Here is a 12,649-nt window from a genome sequence, read left to right on the forward strand (position 1 = left end):
AGGAATTTGAAGATCACATTTTTTATCAGTTTGATTGTTATTTTAAATTTATCAGAGAAAAGAGACCCAGCATATATATTTCTGATGCTACAAGAACTGTACCATCCTTGCAGGAAAACATTAATACTTTCAAGTTATGTTCAAGACTTCAAATGCTGAGTTTTCTTTTGGATAACATAACATGATGTGTCCAGTTATATTTTGGACTTAAACATTGCAAGGTAATGGAAAACCTTGGCTTGTTTAAAATTAGTTGCTTGAATATCACTAACATGGTCAAAAGGTAAATAATTTTGCCCATGATTTCAGACGTATCTGAGGCCTCCATCCATGAAGACGCAGAGGGAATGAATTGGGCCTTATATCCTTGAACAGAAGCACTGTGATTTGTTATTTTTATTTTGAAGAAATAACCAGGCCCAGAGTACTGGGTCAAGGCCTGAGGAAATAAATGCAATATAACATAAGGTAAGAGTAAGCAAGAACAAACCAAAGTTACAGCATTACGTTTGACAGTGAGAAGACCATTAAAGTAATGCCTCAATGTAAGCTCAGAGATTTGCAGGAAAGTTACATGGACTGTACGTCACATGGTCATTTGGTAAAAACAGAGTATCAGATTGAGCATTTTACCCTCATTATAGTCTCTAAAATCAACAGTAGCTTAAATTGTATTCAATCATACCTTCTATAACTTTATCCATGAGGACACTGTGAGCCCTCAGGTAGTCATAGCATTGATTTTGTAATTTGAAAAACTACCGATTTGTATGTGAGAGGTAGAACAAACACATTACAAAAAGAAAAATGTTAAATATTTTCTATTCTTTACAAAATGTTATTGACATAAACTAGGAAAATAACAGAGAATATTTTCTTCAGTGCTATCTGCTAATAATGAGTAGAGCTCTTACATATGCCTTTGTTAGTGCAGATAGAGATCCTGCCTCCAGCCTGTGTCCATATACGTATTATGGATGCCAATGTTATTACTGAACAACTAAGCATGAAAATAAATTTTAAAATCCCATCCTCCCAAAATGGGCCCTTTATTTCCGATATTTAAATATAAAGTAAGACTTGGCATTGATTTAGACAGGATTAAAGTGACAAGAAGACACACTACACTGAAATGGAAGGTATCATTGAACAGCAATGATGCAATCGCATGTGTGCACATAGGTATGGAAGTGGGAGGTTTGTCACCTGCAGTCTATGTTAAGATCTCGAATGCTTACCAATAATATGAACAACACAGCAACATTATTATACTGCCAATGGATTTACACAAGGGTATTCCAACTACACTTATTTTTATGCTTGACACCACTAAGAAATATCTACTTGGAAGCCCAGTGACTTTTAGAGAAATAGCGCTTTCAATAAAGTGCTTCCAGATCTGAATATAAGTTTTGGAGCATGTCATAGTATATAAAATAAATCACATGTTCATTCCTTTCCTTCCCTCAAAAGCCTGTAAAGAAAATATATTTTGTAGAAAAAAATTTAACACCATGCTCAGAATATGATTCCAACCTATGAATAGCACACATTCATGCATTATTGCATCATAAGGTATTGTAACGAGGCACATTTAGTTTAATACCAGTCTTTAAGAACTTGATATAATGAGGGTGAAATGAATCAGAAAATCTAAAGACAATACCCTTCATAGGAAGTTCTTTAAATTATTCCCAACTTGTAAGATCATTATCAAAGACCATATCCAAATCCTTCCAAAATGCAACATTTAGATGAGAAAGGAAACACAACCATAATGATTGCAATGGGAATTTATCCCAGCTGAAAAAACAAAACATTTAGTATGGCACAACTTTGAAATGGATAGGTCTCTTTAAACTCGCAAAGAACCCCTTAAAAACAGAAAGATAGGCATAGTTTACTTGTGACTTGATAGAAATGGGCACACAGTGTAATCATTGTTAGATTATCAGCATGACTAACATGTCAATGGGCAATAAATTAGAGTCACAGAGAATTTCACCTTGAATTTTGCCTTTTGACTTGGGCAGAAAATAAAATAAACTCTTTACAACAGATGGATTTTTTTTTCTGCCACAATGCTAAAATTCAATATTTGGGATTAAATTTATTCACATCCACACATACTGAGCAAATTTTGAATATTGCTTTATTAAATTGGTTTACCGATTTAAAAAAAATATTTCTAGAATCAGAGAAGCTAATACCAGTGTCTTAGGTGACACTAGGAATTAAATACGGGAAAAGATTCTGATCAATTTGATTCTCTACTGATTCTAAATATCCCACTAGTGGAGTCTCTCCAATCATCATGTGATGGAATGAGCCTTGATGATATCCCTTGTCTGATTATATTAGCTACAGTTATTAAAACACAGAACAAGACATAAAAGACTGAAGATATTATTAGTAATTTTCAAAATAATTAATAATTCCTTAATTTCTAATACATTTAAAGAGGGCTGGATTCAAAGGGATCATTCCATTAAAATACCGTTGGCCAATACTGGGTGATAGATAGTTCTTTTGCCAAGCAGAACAAATATAGCCACAGAGTACCATAATTCCTCATTATTTTTTTATGCTCAGGAGGGAAAAGCACTAATTCCATGTGGCTATCAAGTACTGCTTTTCAAAACTGTTTTCTGACTCCTCTTAACTGGTCCTGGCTGAGCTGCAGGTGCTCTGAGGCCACACGCTGTGAGCCTTTTGAAAACTAGGGAGGAGGCAGAACTAAAACGTAAATTCATTTTAAGTTGTTCTCATTTTTATATTTAATAAAGTGTAAAAATTCCTCGCATGCCTATAAAATCTAAGCTCTGGGAATGAGGGTCGGGGAGGCTCATTGGCATCCACGCCTAGCCTAGTGTCTTACAAGAGGGTCGCAAACACTGTGAACATAATGATTATCCTTAAATCAGGGTCCCAGGAGGCACAGAAACTTATTTTTATTAAGGGTTTTAAGCCATAAAACAAATACACATCAGCAGGACTCTAGACCTCAGAAGTGGATAACATAGCAGTCAATGATTCTTTCCTTTCTGAGCCCGTAAATGGTGATCAAGCTTGGCTTTCTTCAGCCAGCATGTAATCACTAATTTCTCTGGAAGATTCTGTATACAGGCTCAGAGAGTCATTCATATCTCAGTTTTCCTATACTCCGACCCCCTATCAAGTCACAAGGATCAAACCATGCATGAAAACACACAGGCCATGGGGACGCCTGAATTCTGGTCAAGGATATAAGGGTTAGAACTGACGAAATTGTAAGAGGATCGAGAAAACCTACTGGAAGCATGATCAACCCAAGGCCGCCACCACTGCTTTTTTTTGCCCTTGGCTTTCTGTTTGTCTGCTTCTCCTAAAATAAAATATGTCCAAATATTAATTCTTACAAAGTGAGAAAACAAATTTTGAAAACCATGCTAAAAACAACTCAATTGTCAAAATCTAGATAAGTTGCAAAAGTACATCAGAGGTCAGGAAAAGGAACTATACGGAATCTGAAAAATTTACATGTATTAGCAGTTGATTTCACAAGGTAAATACTGTGTTCTATTCACATTATGCCACATTTCCATTTTCTTTTTAGTAACAGAAAAAATATTTAAAAAGGTATTGTCTGTCAAAAATGCATTTCACACTAAATTTTTTTTGAATCAACAGAAAAAGCATCACCCAAAATTTATAGCACAATTCAGTGGCAAATAATTTGTTAAAACCATATGTTCCTATAGTCAGACATTTTTCTTGCGATTATTTGAATATATGGTTGAAAAAATATGTTTACTAGTGATTAATAGATACTATCATGCATTATTTCTTCATTCCCTCTAAATAAAAAAGCATACAAACATTTATAAGAAGACCTTTTCAACTTTGCTGGGTATAATATAGCTATCATTAGATATCATGAATAAATTTAAATATAAATATCATTAAATGATACTTTAACTACCATTATTTAGACACCACATAAAATATGCATATATACTTAGTTTTCATATAATATTCATAGAAACCAAAGATTACAGTAGATTGCATATCTGAACTATCTTCCCTAAAGGAATAAATTAAGCAAATTTATGCCCAATTCCTTCAGAAACACATCTGTGAATCAGAAGGCAGGTTACATATTGATTTAAGTTGTTTTGCTGAAGAGAAGATACTTGTAAAGTCATGGATTCATTAAATGTGTACTTCATGAAACAAATAAAGGTATCCCATTCACAACGGAATTTAAACTTGTCAAGTTAAAAAATACATTGATAATATTGGCAAAATGAAAATTAACATTATTTTACAGCCCTACCCAATATCATGCTATTATTCAATATTAAAGTACTTGAGCAAGAGGGAAATGTCTCGACATACTTTCGTCATCCTCTTCAGAGAGTTTTTGGATGTCTTGGCCTTCCCCTGACTCCTGGGTCAAGCTCAGCATCCTCTCCTTACCCTTTTTGTATTTCTGTTGCCTGGCCTTAATGCGATCCATCCTGAAAGATGCAAGAGCATCAGCAATGCCAAGAACACGCCCGCAGTTATCCTATGATCATACTTTGGGTTTACACTTTTATGTACATATCTAAAAGCATGAACACAGTGGTCGATATTTTGGACTTGTGAATGGTTTCTTATTAGAAACAAGTATCTCCATTTTTTTATATACTTACGCTAATTTTTACTACACAGATGCAAGCCTTAATAATATGACTGATAATAATTTGCTAAAGTTTGATATGTAATACTTTATGTCTACTTATACCGTGTACCATAGCTGTCTGAATGCAGCATATTAACCTATACTATAATAAAAGCCTAATATGCTAAGTGTCTGACTGTTTGACCATTTGACCAGTCACTATGACACACACTGACCACCAGGGGGCAGATGCTCCAAGTATTCGGTTAGCTTGCTGCTGGGGTCTGGCTGATAGGGACTGGGTGAGACGGGCCGGACACCCCCTGGAGCCCTCCCACGGTTCCTCCCTGGCCCTGATCATGCACCAGTGGGGTCCCTCAGCCTGACCTGTGGGGATTGGGCCAAAACCAGCTCTCCAACATCCCCCAAGGGGTCCTTGATTGAGAGAGGACTCAGGCCAGGCTGAGGGACCACACCAGTGCACGAATCTGTGCACCAGGCCTCTAGTGAAATATGAAGTCCTTTATTCTCCCAGGTTTTGCATTTTTAAATAATATCTGTCTACCTTACATGGTTGTTGTGAACATCAAATGACAAAAATATGTGAATGTGAGAACTGTTGTAAATAGCAAGTCGCTCATAAAATGTTAATAAGTATTTTGCTAGATCATATGCTTCTTCTCTATTTCAAATCTAATCTCTTATTGGTTCTGGACAAATGTATTACTGAATCTTTAATTATTGACTTAGTACCTTTATTTTGTGTGCTTATTTAGGAAGTCTATTTAGAAACTGCAATGTTGAACTCTATTTCCTAGGTCTGCCCTCCTGAAATGTTTCATTGTTTAATTCAGTTTTTTACAATTCTGGATATATTGCTCAAGAACTGGTTTAAGCACCATTTCTCCTTTGTGCAGCTAAAACATTTTCAGTTTATCTTTTGCAATGATCACTGTCTTCATTCTTTTTTATTCTGACCTTCTATCACTTAAGCAAATGAAAAAATTCAGTGAAGTGAATTACAGTAACAGGCCTCACTTATGGGAACACATTCTAAATGTGGGTCCAAATTTGTTATTTCTCTAGACCCGATTTAGGTATTTAGAAACAACATTAGCAACAGTTACACTGTATCACACTATATAGCTCATATATGTGAGTGTAAAAATAACCATGCCATGGAACACGTGTAATTTGTACTAGCAAATATTTTTGCATGGGTAAAAATGAGGTCAGAATGCAATGAACTAGTTTAAGCAAACTCAGGGAATTTTTCTCGTGTGCTGACTTCTAGGCTGTCAGCTCTTAAACTTGCCCTCCAAATGTGAAGGGCTACTGACCCTCAGAAGTTCCACTCATTGCTGGAAATCTCACTCGAAGAAAATTCTTTACAATGTGCCAAAAATAAACAAACAAACAAAACCCCCTGGAATTCAAAATTCTCAAATTTCTTGGGTGAAGTCAGTCCATGACTCAACTTCTCCAGGATGCTCTATTGGAAAAGGTCTTGAACTGAATATAGGGAAGGATGGGTTGCATTTCTAGTGCTGCCTCTAGTTAGTTGTGAATTTTAAATGATCTAATACTGTGGGTCATCAGTTTCTTCCTGAAGAGACTGGATTATATTATCTCTAAAGATCCTTCCAGAGCCAGAACTCTGCATTTATTCCCTTAACCCACAGGTATGATGATCATTTACTCCAAGTGCCTGGCACTGTGAAGGGCGCTGTTTCATTCATTACCTTGTTTAATCTTTCTAAAAACCTCAGGGAGAATTGTCAGCCCTAATTTAAAGCAGAAAATTAAAATCCAGAGAATGTGAATGACTCGCTCAAGTTATCAAAGTAAGCAACCAAACTAAGCCTTGACATTGGTCTTATCCAAGCCGGCTCCCTTTCTAACACAATGTAGCCAACTTTCTTTTTAATGACTTCCATGTCCAGCCTATCAGGCACACCAGTAAATACCTGGGAAGTTGTGAATCAATTTTTCAGGGGGTTGAGCTTCTAGAGCAGTAGTTCTCAACCTTCCTAATGCTGTGACCCTTTAATACAGTTCCTCATGTTGTGGTGACCCCGAACCATAAAATTATTTTCATTGCTACTTCATAACTGTAATGTTGCTACTGTTATGAATCATAATGTAAATATCTGATATGCAGGATGTATTTTCATTGTTACAAATTGAACATAATTAAAGCATAGTGATTAATCACAAAAACAATATGTAATTATATATGTGTTTTCCGATGGTCTTAGGCAACCCCAGTGAAAGGGTCGTTCGACCCCCAAAGGGGTCGAGACCCACAGGTTGGCGACCCACAGGTTGAGAACCGCTGTTCTAGAGAGAGAGCTGAGAGTGTCTGAATGGGATCATACCAACCAACACTAAAAGGAACAGAGGAGAGGAAAAGAAAGCATCCTTACTGCCTCTTCAGCTGATCCATTGACTTTTTCTCTTCCTCAATTCTTGCTTTCACAGCCTTTACAATTGTGGCCTGGAAAAGTTCAGCCCCTCTAAAGGAAAATTGGAAACAGAACAAATTAGTATTTCTAATAATATAGAACCCCTAAAATAACTACAAGGGTTCGAAAACATTTCTTGTTGGGCTGTAGACTGAAGTTTCCTGGCCCCTTCTGAGTGGACAAACATGGTACAACCTCCCCCAGGACGGCGTGGCTGCTCACAACCTTGAGAGATCAGTGAAACTAAAATGGTTTGTGTTTCTTAAAACATGAAAAACCATGTGCTGCTTCAAACCTGTCCCACAGAACGTTATACCTAAGGTTACTCACCTGACCTTATTCTAGTTGTTCCACTAGGGAACACTTGCAAGAGTGAGTTCAGATTGGTTTTCCACTCAGTACATAAGTATTGAGTAGATGGGACGAGTGCAAAGTTGAATTGCAAGCCCCATCAACTGGGTTTTCAGCCTCTTGCCTCTTTGATTCTATTCTTTTTATCCTTCCCCTCCCTTCTGCTTTTTCTCACATTTCAAGCCAACTTAAGGGTCCCCATAGATCTCATCAACCTCTCTTAATATCCTCAACTCTGTCCCATCGTCACAGGTCACAATCGCTTGGCATATGGCAATTCTGCAGAATCTCAGTGGTGTGCCAGCCCTGTGCTTGGACGGGCTATCATCAGAGGTGCAGAAACGCATGGTTGGCCGACTAGCCACTGCACCGCACTCTCTGGAAGCTTGTCTGCTCCCCTCCAGTGGCTATTTCACACTTCTTACCCTTTTCTCAAATCCTGAATTCTGCCAATGGCTCTTCACTCCTAGTAAATGGCCTAGCTTCCTACTTCCCAGAGAGAACATAAGTCATGAGCAAGTATTTGCTCAGATTCCCGCCACCTATCCTGTGGATACCCTTTCTCGGTGACAGAGGAAGAGGTGACGTTCTCCTGCCTAAGGCCGCCTGTGCTCAGATCCCTTCCCCACCTGCAGCCTGAGGGACTCCATCCTTCCATTTTCTCCTTCTCTTCCTGCATTTTCAACCTTTCCACTGCCACTAAAACCTGCTTATAGGCATGCAAACATTCTCAAATCTTAGAAAAAGAACCCATGTACCTCACACTTTCCTATGTACAGCCTTGCATTACTGCCCCAGGATAGTCAAAGATCTTGCATCCCTGTCTCCAAGCCTTTACTTTTTAAAAAATTTATTTACTGAGGTGACACTGATTAATAAAATTCTATAGGTTTCGGGTGTACAATTCTACAATACATCATCCGTATATTGTATTGTGTGTTCACCACCCCAAGTCAGGTCCCCTGCCTCCAAGCCTTTACTTTCAACCTCGGCTCACTAGTGTCTGGTTCTGATTCTCACCTGTCAAGGTCACTGATTGCGCTGTTCAATTGGCTAGTGTCTCTGATACGGGTGCAGCAGTCTAGGAGGTCACGCACCTAGCCATCTCGATGGCATTCCTTTTAATACTTAGTCCTCTTCCTAGTCTTTCCCCCTAAGCCTACAAGATCAGGGGCAAAAACTGAAAGAAGCGTGGAGACTAAGAAGTCTGCCTTACCTCGATGCCAGGATCTGTGAAGCTTTTATATCCGCCACAACGTGTAGGAAATAGTAACTCATAAAAACTCTTCTCTGCAGCAGGAGGAAGGCAAAACATATACTGTCCCAAATGATTCCTGCTTCACCACTGGGTAGTTTACATGAGGAATCAGCATCAGCTGAGGCAAAAAATTAAAATAAACATCCATTTTTTTTCTGTTATTTTATAAAACCTGTGTGTGATCAGGCTTGGGAAATCACATAGGCATGAAAGCAACATTCTGATCCATCAACGCACTTATGAGTTGATTTATTTACGAGCAAGGCCATGCACTTAAAGTCCAATATGAACATTGATCCATGAGGCTGACCGCAAAGCGAACTCTCGACAACGTAAAGCATAGGAAGGGCTCTTTGCTAAGGAAGACTCCTGAGTGTTCCTTTCTTTTAGGGAGAGAGGGACTCCTTTCCCCCCAACCCCCAACAAAGGCCATAAAGAAATAATGACTGCATGTCTCCATGCCAGAGGCAATGCTCTGGCACAAAATAAAACACCCTTTCTGGAAACGGGCTCTAGCCAGAGGTAGGCAGCACACTGGGGCCTATTAGAAGAAAGGGTCTCAACAGCACATCTGGTCCTAAGTCAAAGCAAATCCCCTGTGACTCTTCATCCTCCGCACAGTATAGCCTGGGTTAGCAGCTGCAGTGGGGGAGCATCATGTTCAAGCTGCCCCCATTCTAGGCACCGGGGAGGACCGTGTGTGGAGTTGCCCTGGGTGCTGATGCAAGAGGCAGAGAGATGAAAATGCGACTTCTGCCTCTGTCTTGGTGGGAGTGTAACTCCAGAAAATCTGCAGCTTTTCCCACTTGTTTCCTGAGTTTGAGGTTCTCTGAGCTTCCAGAGGAGAGAAGAACATGGAAGTCAGGATTACACTGATGCCCGAAGATTCTAACTGCACACAACCACAGGTTTGAGTGGGCATCTGTAACTCTTCCTAATCATAATTCAAAATGTTCAGGGAGCTACTACAGGCAACACCCAGCCTCCAGACCTTCCAGGATTTAGGATGTTTTTAGATGACAATCCACGATGTCCAGAATAGGAGCATTTCCTTGTTATGGACAATAGAGTCATAATGTACTGCAATCCTATAGCCTCCATGTACAGATCAAATTGAACTCCATTTTTATCTCTCTCTCTCTTTTTACATGTTTTGGCCCAACGTTTAAATTATAACAATACAGCTGTCCTTCCCTCTTTGTCGAGTGCACAAATTTTTGTGCACCGGGCCTCTAGTTTCTAATAATATAGAACCCCTAAAATAACTACAAGGGTTCGAAAACATTTCTTGTTGGGCTGTAGACTGAAGTTTCCTGGCCCCTTCTGAGTGGACAAACATGGTACAACCTCCCCCAGGACAGCGTGGCTGCTCACAACCTTGAGAGATCAGTGAAACTAAAATGGTTTGTGTTTCTTAAAACATGAAAAGCCATGTGCTGCTTCAAACCTGTCCCACAGAACGTTATACCTAAGGTTACTCACCTGACCTTATTCTAGTTGTTCCACTAGGGAACACTTGCAAGAGTGAGTTCAGATTGGTTTTCCACTCAGTACATAAGTATTGAGTAGATGGGACGAGTGCAAAGTTGAATTGCAAGCCCCATCAACTGGGTTTTCAGCCTCTTGCCTCTTTGATTCTATTCTTTTTATCCTTCCCCTCCCTTCTGCTTTTTCTCACATTTCAAGCCAACTTAAGGGTCCCCATAGATCTCATCAACCTCTCTTAATATCCTCAACTCTGTCCCATCGTCACAGGTCACAATCGCTTGGCATATGGCAATTCTGCAGAATCTCAGTGGTGTGCCAGCCCTGTGCTTGGACGGGCTATCATCAGAGGTGCAGAAACGCATGGTTGGCCGACTAGCCACTGCACCGCACTCTCTGGAAGCTTGTCTGCTCCCCTCCAGTGGCTATTTCACACTTCTTACCCTTTTCTCAAATCCTGAATTCTGCCAATGGCTCTTCACTCCTAGTAAATGGCCTAGCTTCCTACTTCCCAGAGAGAACATAAGTCATGAGCAAGTATTTGCTCAGATTCCCGCCACCTATCCTGTGGATACCCTTTCTCGGTGACAGAGGAAGAGGTGACGTTCTCCTGCCTAAGGCCGCCTGTGCTCAGATCCCTTCCCCACCTGCAGCCTGAGGGACTCCATCCTTCCATTTTCTCCTTCTCTTCCTGCATTTTCAACCTTCCCACTGCCACTAAAACCTGCTTATAGGCATGCAAACATTCTCAAGTCTTAGAAAAAGAACCCATGTACCTCACACTTTCCTATGTACAGCCTTACATTACTGCCCCAGGATAGTCAAAGATATTGCATCACTGTCTCCAAGCCTTTACTTTTTAAAAAATGTATTTACTGAGGTGACACTGATTAATAAAATTCCATAGGTTTCGGGTGTACAATTCTACAATACATCATCCGTATGTTGTATTGTGTGTTCACCACCCCAAGTCAAGTCCCCTGCCTCCAAGCCTTTACTTTCAACCTCGGCTCACTAGTGTCTGGTTCTGATTCTCACCTGTCAAGGTCACTGATTGCGCTGTTCAATTGGCTAGTGTCTCTGATACGGGTGCAGCAGTCTAGGAGGTCACGCACCTAGCCATCTCGATGGCATTCCTTTTAATACTTAGTCCTCTTCCTAGTCTTTCCCCCTAAGCCTACAAGATCAGGGGCAAAAACTGAAAGAAGCGTGGAGACTAAGAAGTCTGCCTTACCTCGATGCCAGGATCTGTGAAGCTTTTATATCCGCCACAACGTGTAGGAAATAGTAACTCATAAAAACTCTTCTCTGCAGCAGGAGGAAGGCAAAACATATACTGTCCCAAATGATTCCTGCTTCACCACTGGGTAGTTTACATGAGGAATCAGCATCAGCTGAGGCAAAAAATTAAAATAAACATCCATTTTTTTTCTGTTATTTTATAAAACCTGTGTGTGATCAGGCTTGGGAAATCACATAGGCATGAAAGCAACATTCTGATCCATCAACGCACTTATGAGTTGATTTATTTACGAGCAAGGCCATGCACTTAAAGTCCAATATGAACATTGATCCATGAGGCTGACCGCAAAGCGAACTCTCGACAACGTAAAGCATAGGAAGGGCTCTTTGCTAAGGAAGACTCCTGAGTGTTCCTTTCTTTTAGGGAGAGAGGGACTCCTTTCCCCCCAACCCCCAACAAAGGCCATAAAGAAATAATGACTGCATGTCTCCATGCCAGAGGCAATGCTCTGGCACAAAATAAAACACCCTTTCTGGAAACGGGCTCTAGCCAGAGGTAGGCAGCACACTGGGGCCTATTAGAAGAAAGGGTCTCAACAGCACATCTGGTCCTAAGTCAAAGCAAATCCCCTGTGACTCTTCATCCTCCGCACAGTATAGCCTGGGTTAGCAGCTGCAGTGGGGGAGCGTCATGTTCAAGCTGCCCCCATTCTAGGCACCGGGGAGGACCGTGTGTGGTGTTGCCCTGGGAGCTGATGCAAGAAGCAGAGAGATGAAAATGGGACTTCTGCTTCTGTCTTGGTGGGAGTATAACTCCAGAAAATCTGCAGCTCTTCCCACTTGTTTCCTGAGTTTGAGGTTCTGTGAACTTCCAGAGGAGAAAAGAACATGGAAGTCAGAATTACATTGATGCCCGAAGATTCTAACTGCACACAACCACAGGTTTGAGTGGGCATCTGTAACTCTTCCTAATCATAATTCAAAATGTTCAGGGAGCTACTACAGGCAACACCCAGCCTCCAGACCTTCCAGGATTTAGGATGTTTTTAGATGACAATCCACGATGTCCAGAATAGGAGCATTTCCTTGTTATGGACAATAGAGTCATAATGTACTGCAATCCTATAGCCTCCATGTACAGATCAAATTGAACTCCATTTTTATCTCTCTCTCTCTTTTTACATGTTTTGGCCCAACGTTTAA

At 40.1% G+C, this 12,649-nt stretch overlaps 1 protein-coding gene across 1 annotated transcript in view; it reads right to left on the minus strand.

Annotated features, from left to right (window-relative positions):
- PIEZO2 (piezo-type mechanosensitive ion channel component 2) overlaps window positions 1-12,649 on the minus strand; it is a 290,522-nt gene that overhangs the window by 51,257 nt on the left and 226,616 nt on the right. Inside the window, exons 28-31 of the mRNA XM_014540247.1 lie at window positions 11,439-11,598; window positions 7,072-7,161; window positions 4,378-4,499; window positions 3,293-3,364 (exon numbers count right to left, since the gene is read on the minus strand). Of these exons, the coding sequence (XP_014395733.1) occupies window positions 3,293-3,364; window positions 4,378-4,499; window positions 7,072-7,161; window positions 11,439-11,598 (444 nt within the window). The remainder of the gene's footprint in view (window positions 1-3,292; window positions 3,365-4,377; window positions 4,500-7,071; window positions 7,162-11,438; window positions 11,599-12,649) is intronic.

Source organism: Myotis brandtii, unplaced genomic scaffold, assembly GCF_000412655.1.
Source record: "Myotis brandtii unplaced genomic scaffold, ASM41265v1 scaffold240, whole genome shotgun sequence".
In the NCBI taxonomy this organism is placed as follows: Eukaryota; Metazoa; Chordata; class Mammalia; order Chiroptera; family Vespertilionidae; genus Myotis; species Myotis brandtii.